Raw genomic sequence first — 15,970 nt, 5'->3', positions numbered from 1 at the left:
TTATCGAACCTTTGTGGTCTACATTGGAACGGAAAGTGCGTTCTCGTTATCCACCGCCAACATCGTTATCTGAACTTGCCACCGTTTTGCAGGAAGAATGGTATAATATTCCATTGGCAAACAATAAAGGAACTGTATTTATCCATTCCGAGAAGACTGCAAGCTGTTTTGGATGCCAACGGGTTTCCTACACCATATTAAGCAAAGAAACATGTTTTTTTAAAGGTGTTTCCATATTTTTGTCCAACCCCTGTAGTTCTATCGTTTGTTAATATCTTCAAATTTTAGTTTCGTTACTTGATTTTCAGTTACCGCCCAAGCAGTGGCGAAGTTTGTTAGCGTCGATTGACGCACTGTAAATTTTCAAAGATTTAATAAAGGGTACTTCAATCCTTCTCTTGTGTAGTTTCCTGCTACTCCAGTTGTCTACTGGACCCTACAAAGGCATATTTCGAACTTATAATGGAAGCTTCAAAAATATATTAGATTGTCTTGTATTAACATTCAAGAGAATACTGTTTCTTTTTCGCTAGTATCATCTGACCTCCCCTCAAATCAAGCTAAAACGTAATTAAAGAAAGGGCGGATATCGTCTTTACTATTACTGTAACGAAAATACATTTGTTTAAATGATATTTATAAATAATATAAACAAACATATTTTGAAAGTTACACAAATTCAGTAAACCCTTTTCGAGAATCATTTACCTACTATAACCACTTCTGAAAATGAATACTATTTCAGAGAACATAAATAAGTACTATTACTGAATATAATTCATATCAATTCCCTAAGATTATCCTCTATGCAGAAGACTAAAATCATTTAAAAGCGCTGGTTGTCAGCTTAGAGATGGTTTACTGTATAAATTTAAAGGATGGGTAGAAAATGGTCACCAAATTTTATTGTTCTGATAAGATGCTATACAGGATGTTTCATCAAGACGGCGCAAACTCTCCACAGCCAGATTCCTTTTCGAGATAAATGAGAAAAATTTTATGACGTCATATCCAGTGCATGAAGAAAGTAGCTTTATTTTGAAGATGAACGTCGATATTTGCATTGGAAGATGTTCAAAATGCCCACCGTTCATATCGGGGCGTGTATGCACCTGCTGCACACGTTGCAGCAGCCTGTTGGTATACACCAAAGTACACGCAGCATTAAGATGAGCAACTAAGTCACTTTCTATAGTAACTAGACCAATTCCTTCAGATAACCCCATAGGGAAAAGTCAAAGGTATCAGATCTGGCGATTGTGGTGGCCATACATATCCAATCCAGTGTTCTGAGTATTCTATTTCCAGTCAATCACGTACAGAAGCGCTGAAATACACCAGAGCTCCATCATGGTGAAACCACAGGCGATGTAACAATATGACATCATACATTTTTTTCGCTTTTATCTCGAAAACTATGGGTAGCACAAGTACAGTTCTTTGTGCATTTTTTATGTATTCCAAGCGAGGAATCTGACTGTGCAGAGTTTGGGCGGTCTTGATGGGACACCCTGTAGAGCAAATAAATTCAATGATGAGCTCTCGATTAACCGAGCCCTGTCTAAAAAAAAGTTTTATTTATTTACTGAGGAACAATAGAAAACTAACAGAGCAAAACAAAATTATCTTTGGAAAATACAGGTACAAGTACGTTGCAGAAGAGGACTGCTGACCCTATTGCTAAAAAAAAGATTTCAGCCTCACAGCCTTTAAACATCCTCTGTGCATACGCTATCTACTTCCACTCCGCCATAACCTCGGAAGACCTAGAAGAGCTGACTGCTTTATGACACGTCTGAATTTGTTTTTTTCATCATGTTCTGTCTTACTACGACAACGTGTCTAAATAAAAACATGTCTAATAAAACTGCTAACTACCAATTTTAGAAGGACGGTTGGCACTAAAGTTCGAATGCATCACAAAAGAAGATTCGAGGAAAGCGGCAGTCAAAGTAGCAAATTTTGGGTACCCAGGATGCACCACATGGAGGCCTGCTACATTACACACCTCTCCTCATGCTACTGCTGTGGCTGAGTTTAGATTGTTGACTGGACATGACTGACTTGGTGCTCATTTGTGTTGTTTTAATCTGACTGCCTCATCTTTATGTGCTTTATGTGATTCTGGACAAGTCATGGACGCTGCTTATCTGGATGTGTGCTCTGCACTTAAGAGTTTGGACTGTATTGTAAAGGAGTATTGGAGAGCTCGGTGCCTAATGACCTGACAGTCAATGGCCAGGCATTTGATAAATAATAAACTACTAATTTTAGTATTATAACCGACTTAGATCGTTAATTAGTTTGTAGAAAGTACCCTTCCGGAAGCCTATTTTGCGTTCTGCATACAAAACTGTTACATTGTCTACAAACTAGTACATACGTTTGTTTAAAGCTAATAGAACAGTACATTGTATGCAAAACTAGATACATTCATACTAAATGCCAGGTAATAATTAAGAAATGTCCAATTTAAGAGTAACGGAATACATAAGCACTAGAAAATAATATTCTTTGCATTAATATCTTTCACCTTTACTTCTAACCCGTAATCAATGCATAATACAGTCAAAGGTCGTTAATTCGGACACCCATAATCCGCAATGATCTATAATCCGGACCTCAAAGCTAAAAACCTTCTGCGCATGCGCCGCGTTGACACATACGCATAAGCGTTTACGCGTGCGCGTAAGACCTTTACTACTGCGCATATGCGTGTGCGCAAGCCTAGAATACGTTTTCGCGTGCGCGTTTTATGTATAACGGACGGTATAAGCTAAAATTATCTAATTATCTATTTCAGTTAATGTTGATGATTGCGTTGTTCCTTAATCTTCGAATTGGATCCGTCTTATTATTTTTTGCAGACTGTAAGAGCAATTTTATAAAAGTAAACTTAAACTTTCGATTATGTCAAATAGAATTTCCGATGCTGGAGCTCCCAAAGGATCTACAAAACGAAAGTATGTTTCGATGTCCATCAAACATAAAGTGGAATTGCTGCAAAAAATGGATAAAGACATGAAGAAGGTGACAGAGAGGTTAGTGAAAACGAAAAAATTTCGATTGACAAGTAAGTCGGTATTCTCGGCACAGCAATTACGGGACTTGAACAGCGGAACTTTGTAACTGAATAAGAAATTATGTCTGTTTATAGAATTAAAGAGAAAGTATTATCACATAAAACGAAACAACTTAAACAACTTACATTGAAAGAAATGTTTAATAAAGTAAACAAATAAATATTAAGCTTTTTTTTTTTGTAAATTTTGATACCTTTTAGATCATAATTGTTCTTTATTTCATAAATTACGGTTTCATATTTTTAATTTTAGAATTTCAGCATGCCATTTTACGAGATTTAAACTGATGATCTATAATCCGGAAAAATCGATAATCCGGAATCGCCGAAGTCCCGACGAGTCCGGATTAACGACTTTTGATTGTATTAATTACTGTAATAGTATAAATTACTGTAATAGCTGTAATAGTATTAAATAAATTATGATAAATTACTGTATAGTAAAATAGTATAAATAAGTCATTACACAGTATCATTAAATATAGTGTCATTACATTCACACTAATTGCCAGGTAATTATTAAGAAATGCACAGTTCAAGAGCAGAGGAATACGTAGTCTCTAGAAAATAATGATTTTTATATTAATATCTTTCACCCTTACGGTGAACCGTAGTCAATGCCTTGTATTAAATACAATAATAGTATAAATTACAAAAGCCATTACATAGTGTAAAATACATAATTCAATGCATAATATAAATTACTATCATTCTGATAAATACAGTTACCTGTGTGCACATTATGTTGACAGTCTTAGGACACTACAAGTCTGGTACAGTTGAGGCAGAATGCAGGTAGATCGATCCTTTTGGGTGATTAAAATACAGCTCCTCATCTGCTTATACGGAAAGGAAATAGAAATACATGGAATAACAGGTACAAGTTGATGCAAGGTCTGCATCTATGTACTCCAGGTAGGTATATTAAGTATCGCTGGTCTTTGCTAATTGCTAATTTTTCACCCGGCTGGATTTTGAGAGACTTGGGGTGCGGTCCAAGGGTCTCCTACCCCTCTTCTCTCACCCAAACATCTCGAGAGAATCGGCTCACTTTGTACACTCTTTTGCAAAAAAATCGGAGCACCAAGAAGGACTTTTGCCATCGTGATGAAATTTAGTATGCAAAAACATCTTGATAGAACATACAAATGATCAAAGCTTCAAGGCAAATAAACAGGAATTGCGATCATTGCGCGCATTTCTAATGCGCAATTCACAAAGTATAAAACCAGTAACAGAGGCGGAAAATTTATCTTTTTTTGTTACTGCCATTGTAATTCCATAAAGAAGCAACTAAACATGCCATTACGACGATATCGACCTTACAGACAACTAAACGACTTTGAATGTGGTCGCATTGTAGGGTTGCGTGAAGCTGGGTGGTCATACCGAGCAATAGGCCGCCACCTACAGCGTACAGACACTGTTGTGCAAAGATGTTGGCAGCAATGGTTGCTACAAGGAAATTGCCGACGAAATGAAGGCTCTGGAAGGCCAAGGAGCACAAATGTGAGGCAAGATAGGATGTTTGTTCACCAGGCCAGAACCGCCCCAACGGTATAATTGTCGACTATTCAATGCACTACAGCCACGTCTATACCTCCTGTGGTACCGTCCACTATCTCACGGCGCTTGTCTGAGGCGGGGTTACGCTCACAGAGGCCTTTAAAACGTTTGGCTTTGACCCCATAACATTGGTGGAGTCGTCTGGCGTGGCGTCGCAGCCCATCATCATGGCTGCCATCAGATTGGCATTGTATAGGGTTCAGCGATGAATCCCGCTTCACTCTTGAAGCAGATGACCACCGTGTTCGTGTCTGGAGAGGACGGGGCCAGCGGTCCCAATCAGCCTTTGTTTTACAAAGGCATACAGCCATAACTCCCTGGTGTGATGGTGTGTGGCGCTATTTCTTATGACAGCAGGCCATCTTTAGTCACCCTCCGTACATCTTTAACAGCTCGAGGATATGTTGATACCACCCTGCGGCCGGTTGCATTACCCTTCATGGCACGCCATCCTGGGGCCATTTTCCAACAAGATAATGCCAGGCCACATACCGCTCGCATATCTCTGGACTGTCTCCGTGAGGTTGATACTCTTCCTTGGCCAGCAAGGTCACCAGACCTTTCACCAATTGAGCATGTCTGGGACATGGTAGGCCGTCAGATTCGTGCACCACAAAATATCGCAGATCTGGAGCGACAACTGATGAATGCCTGGCAGAATGTGTTGCAGGATGATATTAGGAACCTCTAACACACTCCCTGCCTCGAAGAATTCAAGTATGCACTGCCACCAGGGACGGTTCAACCAACTACTAATTTGAACACTCAATGGGTGATTGTGAACTGGTACTATGAAATTGATTTTTTAATCATTTTATTATCTGTGTATGAGCAATACACAAATTCAGTTTAATCAAAAACAAGCACTTCCTTCACGGTGCTTCTATTTTTTATCAAAAGAGTGCATTTTGAGTGTCCCCTTGCCTCAAAGACACTATGCACTTACAAACATCCATGCATTTCTCGGTATTCAAACCGAGACTTTTTGGTACAGCAGTCAGAGACACTAACCATTATCCCGTCTGCGTGGCTGCATCGAATATCAGTAGTAACATCAGATAATGTCATAGTCATATACAGTCAAAAGTCGTTAATTCGGACACCCATAATCCGGACTTCAAAGCTACACACTTTCTGCGCATGACGCGACGCATGCGCGTAAGACTTTTACGGCTGCGAATATGCGTGTGCGCATGCGCGTAATACCTTTACGCTTGCGCGCTTAATGTATAACGGACGGTATAAGCTAAGCTAAAATTATCTAATTCAATTAATATTGCAGATTGCGTTGTTCATGAATCTTCGAATTGGATTCGGCTTATTATTTTTTGCAGACTGTTAGAGCAATTTTATAAAAGTAAGCTTGAACTTTCAATTATGTCAAATAGAATTTCCGATATATATTTATTAATATGTAAAGGATCTACAAAGCGAAAGTATGTTTAGAAGTCCATTAAACAAAAAGTGGAATTGCTGCAAAAAATGGATAAAGGCATATGCTTCGTTTCTCAAACCATTCCGAAATCTGTTTATCAATTTCACGCTGCTCTGCGGCCCGGGGGGGAGGGAAACGCCGAAACGCCGCGGCGCGCAATGAATTGGAAGTTAATCTGTCAGCACTGTCCTTATCTTCAGAGCAGATGCTTTTATTTTATTTGGCTTATAATTCCTTACTAAATGTAGTATTTCATCTCGATGTACTCCGTCTTTGATATGATTTAAACCAAATTCCTCGTCATTATAATTCGCTTCCGATAGCGAAGAAAGTGACAGAGGTTATTGAAAACGAAAAAATTTAGATTGACAAATTAGTCGGTATTCTCGACACAGCAATAATAGGACTTGAACAGCGGAACTTTGTAACTGAAGAAGAAATTATGTCTGTTTATAGAATTAAAGAGAAAGTATTATCACATAAAACGAAGCAACTTAAACAACTTACATTGAAAAAAATGTTTAATAAAGTAAACAAATAAATATTAAGCTTTTTTTTTGTAAATTTTGATACCCTTTAGATCATAATTGTTCTTTATTTCATAAATTACGCCATAAATTATTAATAATTTATGAAATAAATTAAATTTATTTCATAAATTATTAATATTTTTAATTTTATAATTTCTGCATGCCATCTTAGCAGATTTAAACTGATGATCTATAATCCGGAATCGCCGAAGTCCCGACGAGTCCGGATTAACGACTTTTGACTGTATAACTTAAAGTCTCCTTTTCTAATAATGCTTTTCCTTCCGTTGTTCGACACTTTTTGTTTTCGCTGCCGATTTAATTTGTGTAACCGAATGAATTTATTATCTAAACTAAATGCTTGAAAACATTGGTCGCTGAGAGAAGGTTAAGTATATTTTTCCTTTGTAGGAAACACCTCTACGCAGAGAAAAAATAATTTGGCAAAGTCGACTTTCACCTCTTTTACCTCAAACTGTGCATGTTAAAAATTCGTTTATTAAGAAAGACTAAAGTATAGTTTAGCTTTATACATTTACAGAAATTTTAGAATTATTTATGCTGTAGATATATACAGATTTCCAGAGCTTAAACTGCGCCGGACCCCACCAGAGCTGGTCCGGGGATAAATCATAATTCTAGCCGGAGCGCACCGGAGCCCTAAATGTGAAGGCTATGGCATTTCTTTAATATAACTGAACAACAATTTCAGCAGAAATCTGATCTCGAAAATTTTATTTTTAATAGTAAAAGTCTATTAAAAATCGATTCTAACTGAATACATGCTTCTCTTTGCTTGGGAAACAAACTCTTGAATGGAAGTCGAGACTTTTAAGGAAAGAGAAGCCCCCACCCACATGACAAAGGCTTATTTTCCAGAAAGAACAATGAAATTATGACAGCGGGCGAATTTTTCGTTCCAACGCTAGTGTGGTGATCCCGCGGAAAGGAGGACCTGCAGACGTTTTGGAACGATGTAACCAAAGATGGGTGGGATGAAAATTGTCAGTTATTACTTTTATTTCAGCTAACCTTCGCATTCGATGAAAATTTGTTTTCCTGTCATATTTTGCTTGACAGCTAATATTATGCTGAGAGAAGATCTTGCTCAGAAAATGTTGTACTCTTCTTTTTTTTTTTTTTTTTTTTTTTTTTTTTTTTTCTACAGGTCATCCGTTAAAATTTTCTCCATGTGCTCTTACTATTTATAACATTCTTTATATTTTCATTAGTGACGCTTTAACCGTTTTAGCGTTTTTTTATTTGTGTGCTGGAAAAAGAATGGTATCTTCATTTCTATCATTCCTTGAAGTAATACATTACATTCAGAGCTTAATTTAACCGAAAACCAGTTGAGCTATTTCTTATTTTTTTTGGGGGGGGGATGAAATTGTAATTCCAGCCGAAACTCCAAATAGGTCAAGGTCTAGTACTTTATTTTAATATTTAATTATTTACTATTTATTTTATAACTTATTGTATTTTTATGTCTTTGAATTTTATTAAATTTTTTTTAGTTGTTTGATTTTCATTAATTATTTAATTTTAATGATTAATTATTTAACTGTTTAATCATTAATTATTTTACTAGCCATTTTTAGTCCAAAGGGGCAATTTGCCTAGAAGTATTATTAATTTCGTTTTGGCATTTTGCGTCGATTCACGATAAGCGTTGTTTTACTTTTCAGATTGTTGCCATCAAATATTATCGCCCTGTATTATATTTAAAAAAATTAAATAATGAAGAATCTGCATGAATTTATGTATGTTACTGGCATTGTGATAAAACAGCGGTACCCAGAGCCATCAAAATTTGAATAACGTAATCTTTCATGGAATATGGGCATGTGGAAGCCTTAATTTGAATTTGAAATTTGTTTTATTGTCGATTTCATATTTTGTAACACTTTAACGAATTTTTGATTAACAAACTCAACGATTTCAAAGTGAGGAATGACAACACTAAACGGGGAAGGGGGATATTATTTCCAGCGCAAGACTGCGTATCGGAAATTCTAAAGATATGCTCATTTTAAAATTATTTTGCAATATTGCTGTTGAATTAAATTTTATGGTTTAAGTGCGAAGAACATGATATTTAACGAATAAAGGTAACACACAAAACATTAAAAAACGCCCCTTTGGGCGTAATTTAAAATCTGAAACGTTTCAAATTTCTATTTATTTATTTATTATTATTATTATTATTATTATTATTTTTTTGACATTCTCACATAGAGCTCCGGCACTTCTAATTTTAGAATTTAAGCTCTGGATTTAATAAAGTCATAACAAATGCCACCCCCAAAAATAACGACTAGTGGCTAATGGGCAAAACTTCTTAACATTCGTATAATTATCCGATTTAAACGGAATAGATTCTTTTGTTTCCCATTGTTTGCTACTCTAGTTTCGCTTTTAAAGATTTAACAAAAAGCATATGACCTTCATGGTGTGAAATATCATGTTTTCTTTTTATATTCGATTAATAATTCTTTTCTTTTTTCGTATTTTGGATTTTCTTTTACCTTGTAGTACTGTACTGAAGTCTCTCACAATGATCATAATTTTAAAAGATCTGATGTATACACCACATAACTTTCTTGTACGGAATATTAAATTATACGCATTTTTTGCTGAATTTCATTTAAACTTATTTTCTCAAATTTCATTAGAGATAGATTTCTCATTAATTCAGTTCTCACTAAGCGGCAATGTAATAAATAATACATAAAACTTCAAAATACTTTATTAAAAATTGAAGAATATAGAAAAATATAAAACAACAAATACAATTAAAACAATTGAAAAAAAAATTTGTGCAATTAAAACTAGTTTCTCCGCAAAAACAAGAAATTCGGCCAGCGGGCAAAAAGGCAGATGTTTTGGTGCACAAAACTGAAAGTTTAGTTTTGGTCTCATTCGTCAAAAAGGCACTAAAGGTGTAGAAACTAACTTAATTCACTATTCTGCTAAGTTTCCAATGTAAATAAATTGTAATAAATGTAAATAAATAAATGTAAATAAATAAATAGGCTGCTATGGTAAAATTTGGGAAAAGAGTTCTTTATTCTATCCTTACATACAGATGTCACGCAAAAATGTCATTAAATTGTATTCGATAGAGGTTAAGATGGATATTTTCTTTGAAATATAGTAACCGAAAATTTTTGCGATTACACTACTTCCTTTACTTCATACAAGACAGTAAAAAAAAAAAAGCATTGATATAAACAAAGCATAACAATAATAAACAAAGCACAGAAGCACAAAAGACATCTATCTATCCCAATTTCCGCCCCGAATATCGCGCATAGCGCGACGTGTTTGGCTCAATAAAGTAGTGCTATATTAGCACTTCACGCAAAAAGTTCGTCAAATAACTTTCTAGTGGGGAAACGATGGAAAAGAGAGTACAAGGAAATTCCAAAGCAGTATCCACCTTACTAGAAAGTAAAAATTTTAAATTCTGCTTCAGCAATCGATTCTACAATACTAAGTGCAAGTAAAATCCTTTCCTCAGTGGTTTTAATCTTCTTACATTTTTATTTTCATGTGCCACTATTATTGATTTTCTTGTTTTTATAAAAGAAAACTAGATGGGAATTATAGGATGATTTGAAGTTCCTTAAAAATCTGGCACTACAGGCTTGGGTTTGCCATGCTAAAAGCATAAACAAACAATATTGATATCTGCAATATTTATCGTATATTCCGGCATAATGCGTACGGGTGTATAACATGCACCTACAATTCCAAAATACATTTTATAATTTTTAGATATCTTTACAAAGAAACCTTCGAACAATGGCATACTGAATAGGCAAGCAATTAGTAGAATAATTTGCGAATGAGAGGAAATAATTCTGCAAAGAGGAGGGGCGTATTCAATAGAGATGTGAACAAGAATATTATTCTAGAGTTTTGAGAAAAGGGGAACATAATCCCTCTTTTCTCGAATTGTAAGAATGTACATCCAACCAGAATGAATTTTAGAAATTATGAGCCAGATGTTTTCTCTTTCTGCACTCAGTTAATGCCGTGATTTTGAACCAGAATGAATTTTAGAAATTATGAGCCAGCTGCACTCAGTTAATGCCGTGATTTTGAAATGAAAATCGAAGGCTTTAATAAGCTGGGACAATGAGAGAGTAAATGATGGTGAAGATGAAACAGAACTCGGTATGCCTGAAGATATAATAGAAGATAAACATGCCTAACTTTTCATGTTATCTGAATAATGAAAATTTTTAAGTTTATAAGGTACAGTCAAAAGTCTTTAATCCGGATGTCCATAATCCAGAATGATCTATAATCCGGACCTCAAAACTACGAATTTTCTGCGCATGCGTAAATGCATAATGCGTCTATGCATGTGCATAATACCTTTATGCATGTGCATATGCATTTACATATGTGCATAATACGTTTACGCATGCACGTTTAATGTATAACGGATGGTATAAGCTAGGCTAAAATTATCTATTTCAGTTAATGTTGAAGATTGCGTTGTTCCTTAATCTTCTAATTGGATCCGGCTTATTATATTTTGCAGACTGTTAGAGCAATTTTATAAAAAGTAAGCTTGAACTTTCGATTATGTCAAAAAGAGTTTCCGATTCTGGAGCTGCCAAAGGATGTACAAAGCGAAAGCATGTTTCGATGTTCATCAAACAAAAAGTGGTATTGCTGCAAAAAATGGATAAAGGCATATTCTTTGTTTCTCTAACCATTCCGAAATCTCTTTATCAATTTCACGCTGCTCTGCAGGGAAGGGGGACAACACCGCGCGCGCAATGAATATCCTTATCTTCAGGGCAGATGTTTTTATTTTATTTGGCTTACGATTCCTCACTAAATGTAGCATTTCATCTCGATGTACTTCGTCTTTGATATGATTTAAATCCAATTCCTCGTTATTATAAATATCATGAATATACATCAAATAGTTTTCCAGTTGCAATTTTCTAATTTCGACTATGCGTAATGTATGCTTTACGCATGCGCACGTTGAAACAAATGTTTAATAAAGTAAACAAACAAATAAATATTTACCTTTTTTTTTTGTAAATTTTGATACCCTTTAGATCATAATTGCTCTTTATTTCATAAATTACGGTTTAATACTTTTAATTTTATAATTTCTGCATGCCATCTTACCAGATTTAAGCTGGTGATCTATAATACTGAAAACCGACGAGTCCGGATTAAAGATTTTTGACTGCATATAATTTCTTTTAAATAAAAAAAACCTTTTGGTACAGCTAAAAATCTAATTTCTATATGCTGATTTTTTTCTTTTCTTTTTCTTTTTTCTTTTTTTTTATATCCGACATATAACGAGCACCCATAAATTTCTTTCCTTTTTTTTTGTATTAAAAGTGCGCGTTATACACTGGAATATACGGTATATGCTCTAATGTCCAGCCTTCACAGTACAGCAAAATTACCTGGAAATCTGGATAGCAAACTGACGGAGATTTCCACATAAAAATAATTTCATACCATTGTATAATTTCCAGTTATGCTTTTACGATTTCTATTCATCTACAGTCGAACTTGAGATTTTGTCTACTCTCAAACCGTCCTTGCTCTCTGCCACTCTACGAAAACGGACTATGCCGTACCAGTGCATTCAAACTTGTTATAAAATAATCAGCAAATTAAAAATTTTGCTTGGTTTTAAAATTAAATTTGGGATGCTTTTCAACGTACTTATTATTTTAGTTCTTTAGAATTCAAATAGCAGATCTTCTAATGTATGAGTAACATCATCAGTCGAAGACGTCGAGAGTTTATGAAGTCGACAGTGTTAATTTGGAACAGAAAACATCTTTATACAATGTTTAAGTAATAATATTTTGCAACGAAAGAGAATATTAAAGATGGATATGGAAACATTTATTCATTCGTTAAATTTTAAAATGAACTTCCTTGTTAAATAAAAGTTTAACTATTCCATGAGTTAAATAACATTCTTTTTGTAGTATAATTATTTACAGTGGCTCCCAAAAGTGTTTGTACACTTATGATTAGAATTGAAATAGGGCTCTATCCATTAATTAAAAGTAAACTTTCTGAATGAAATTTTAATAATAAGATTTCTAATCTAATCGTAACAAAATTACATGAAATATTTTCGCGCCAAAGAATCTGTAGGGTGCCCTTAGAAATTCTTTGGTCGCGCGCTGTCACACTCTTTTTGTCTCTCAATTCAAAGGTTATATTCTTTCTTTGAGTGGCGTTATTATTTCCCAGCCTTATCTCGGCATGACTACCGCAATAAACTAATAAAACATAAAATATCTTGTATCAACACAGCTAAAATTTTAAAATAAATTTTTCTGTGCAATCGTATAAATTAATAGTTTTAAAAATATTTTTAATAATCTTCACAGCATATTGATTTGACTCACATACCGCATAACCTGTTTCCACCATTTTCGAAAACAAAGAGACGCGGTGACGTCACTGTAGGAAAAAAAATAATAAAATAAAATGTAGTAGCCGTCGGTGACGTCATTGCAACGTGATTGGTCAACTTCATGATATCGAGTTTAACCATTGGTGGAACGAAACATAGCTTTCTACGAAGTTCGAGAAATTGTTGAGATAATCCTAGCAGAGTCTAGTGCATTATTGTTAGAAGAAAAAACACCATTTTTGCTCAGTTTTGTAACGCGTTAGTAAGGAATTCAGCTAAAGTGATCTGTAATTATGCCGCCTCAACCAAGTGGTAAAGCTGTGAAAAAGGCTGGGAAAGCTCAAAAAGCCGTTCGTACTGGTGATAAACGCAAAAAGAAGAAGAAGAGGAAGGAAAGTTTCAGCATTTATATATACAAAGTGTTGAAACAAGTGCATCCTGACACCGGTATATCCAGCAAAGCTATGTCTATAATGAACAGCTTTGTTAATGATATTTTTGAACGTATTGCTGCGGAGTCGTCTCGTCTAGCTCAGTACAATAAGCGTTCAACAATTACCAGCCGAGAAATTCAAACAGCTGTGCGTTTACTTCTTCCCGGAGAACTTGCGAAACATGCGGTGTCCGAGGGAACCAAAGCTGTGACCAAGTATACTAGCTCCAAGTAAACATACTCATTTCCAAAGGCTCCATTTTTTTTACATGTTCTTGGGTTAAGTATTACTTATATGAAAAAGCATCGTGTTTTATTATTCTTAACTAGTGTTTTAAATATTATTCGTACCATGCAGCCTCATTACCTTTCATGGCTACGTGTCTGTTATGACAAGTGACTAGATGGAAACATGTGAATATGCAAAAGTAAGATTCTTCAAGTAACGAAATAATAACTCTGGAAAAACCTTTAGTTTTTTGCATTTGCAACGAACAGGACTATTGTATCTTGCGTAATATTTTTCAGTGTGCTCTTGAACGCAGTTTGGTATATTTTGTATGCTAGTACTTTCTTAAAATTAAGTATATCTTACGTCATGCAGAAGTAGTAGTATTTTAAAATTAATTTTTGCATAGTAATATCATTGATGCAAGCATTTTTTATGCTTAGTTATTGATATATAACTTGCTAGTTCTGAAAATGTTTAATTGTAAATTTGACGTGTACTTCAAATTAAGTGCTATTAACAAAATTTTTAGAAATGTCACTTGTTTCTCTGAAAGGTATAATTTCTAAATTCATGTACATTTTCAAGTGTTGTGTAATTTCATGTTTCAATTTCATGGTTTAAATAAAATTTGATGCTAAAAAAAAAAAATGTGTTCTTATTGTAAACAGTAATTCTAATAAATACATTTTCTTAAGATAAAATTCACCAAAACTTGGAAAAATAGAATTTTTGATAGTTGCATGCCTAATTACGATTGAAAAATTCGATTGTGAAAAAAATGAAAGCACACAATTTGAATTATTAATGTATGTTGAAGTAGTACACTTTTGATTATGTAATTCAAATACCTTTGTGTCATATTGTTCACAAGCACATATTTCCACTGTGATGTTTTGGTGGGGGACATAAGATTTGTTGAATTGCGTGGAAATTGCATTTTAAACAATTAGCAGTACATTTCTGTAAAATGTAGTTTTCAAATAATTAGAAATAAGTGTTTTAAAGTACATTTGCCTTGTACTACAGTATGTTATAAAAGGTCTTTTCTGAAACTAATAGCATTTTAGTTAGCTAAACATATAGCTGTGATGACACCAAAAGGCATTTTAATTAGCATACTGTCATACAAAGTGAAAAAGTTTTCAAGCTTGGTATTTGCCTAAATGCAGTAATTTTCTGAAAAGGTTATTTCTAACAGTATATATTGTTATAATACAAACCAAATCGTCAAACATTTTCAGGCTTGATGTTTATCTAAATGCAGTAAATTTCTGAAAAGTTTATTGCTTAGTTATATTACAAACCAAACCACTATGTGAATAAATTTATAGTTTTTATCAGTCTTAAGTTACTGGTGGTTAATTGTCTTTCTGATTCTGTGACTTATGGGATTCTGCATAATGTACAATTTTTTCTTGTTGAAAATTTTAAAGATTTTTAACTTTACATGATATCTGTTAAAAATTGAATGATTAAGTTTTTGTCCCAAGAATATATTCTGAAGAGTATATTCTAAATCTTGAATATATTCTAATCTGAAGAATACATTCTAAATTGTGTTCATTTCAATATATTAAGAGTATTAAATGAGATTAATGTATTTAATTCCATTCATATTAGAAGTAATATTTACCCTTAAGATTTACTCAAGGAAGCATGTTAGAATTTTTTTCATATTGAAGATTTACTGATCTGAGATAGTTAAAATGTAGTTAAATGTTGTACGGCAGAGTAATAAATGAGAAAATTGTTCAAAGAACAGAATCTTTTCATTCTGTGTATATGTAATGCTTTATGATTCAAACATGAAACTGTGAAAGTTCACGATGGTCATGTTTGAGATCAACTAGTAGTATTTTGCATTACAAGCAAATGTATATAACAGATTTCTAAAAGCTGTCTGTTAAGTAAGATTCATAAACATTATAAGGAACTAAATGGAAATTTATGTAAATGAATTCATTAGAGCAAAAGCTTTGATAAAATTTGGTACTTTTCCGTTAGCGGGGTGCAAATGTTGACAATTGTGAATTAAACGCAAGCGAGACAAGTTGCCAAGCGAAGTAAATGACAAAACAGTCAATGGAATAAAAGTCGGAAAAGTTCAACTATAAACAAATATTTATTAACAAAACAAGTTAACTATAAACAAATATTTATTAATAGTAAACAAAACAAGTTAACAAATATTAATGAATTGTAAACAAAACAGTTTTATCAAAAAGAATGCCTATAAGTATTGATTTTTCCAGAATACGGTGATGTCCT

The 15,970-nt window shown here is 33.9% G+C and overlaps 1 protein-coding gene across 1 annotated transcript; it reads left to right on the top strand.

The window, feature by feature from the left end:
* The first annotated feature begins 13,264 nt into the window (after nt 1-13,264).
* LOC118183232 (histone H2B-like) lies at nt 13,265-14,350 on the top strand. Its single transcript, XM_035352700.2, has one exon. It carries the CDS (start codon nt 13,331-13,333, stop codon nt 13,703-13,705), a length of 375 nt encoding a protein of 124 aa, XP_035208591.1. The 5' UTR covers nt 13,265-13,330; the 3' UTR covers nt 13,706-14,350.
* The last annotated feature ends 1,620 nt before the right edge of the window (nt 14,351-15,970 follow it).

This window comes from Stegodyphus dumicola, chromosome 5 (assembly GCF_044657685.1).
Source record: "Stegodyphus dumicola isolate Sdum_Otavi_A_Nest chromosome 5, ASM4465768v1".
Classification (NCBI taxonomy): Eukaryota; Metazoa; Arthropoda; class Arachnida; order Araneae; family Eresidae; genus Stegodyphus; species Stegodyphus dumicola.
This window is presented reverse-complemented; position numbering and strand designations above follow the sequence as displayed.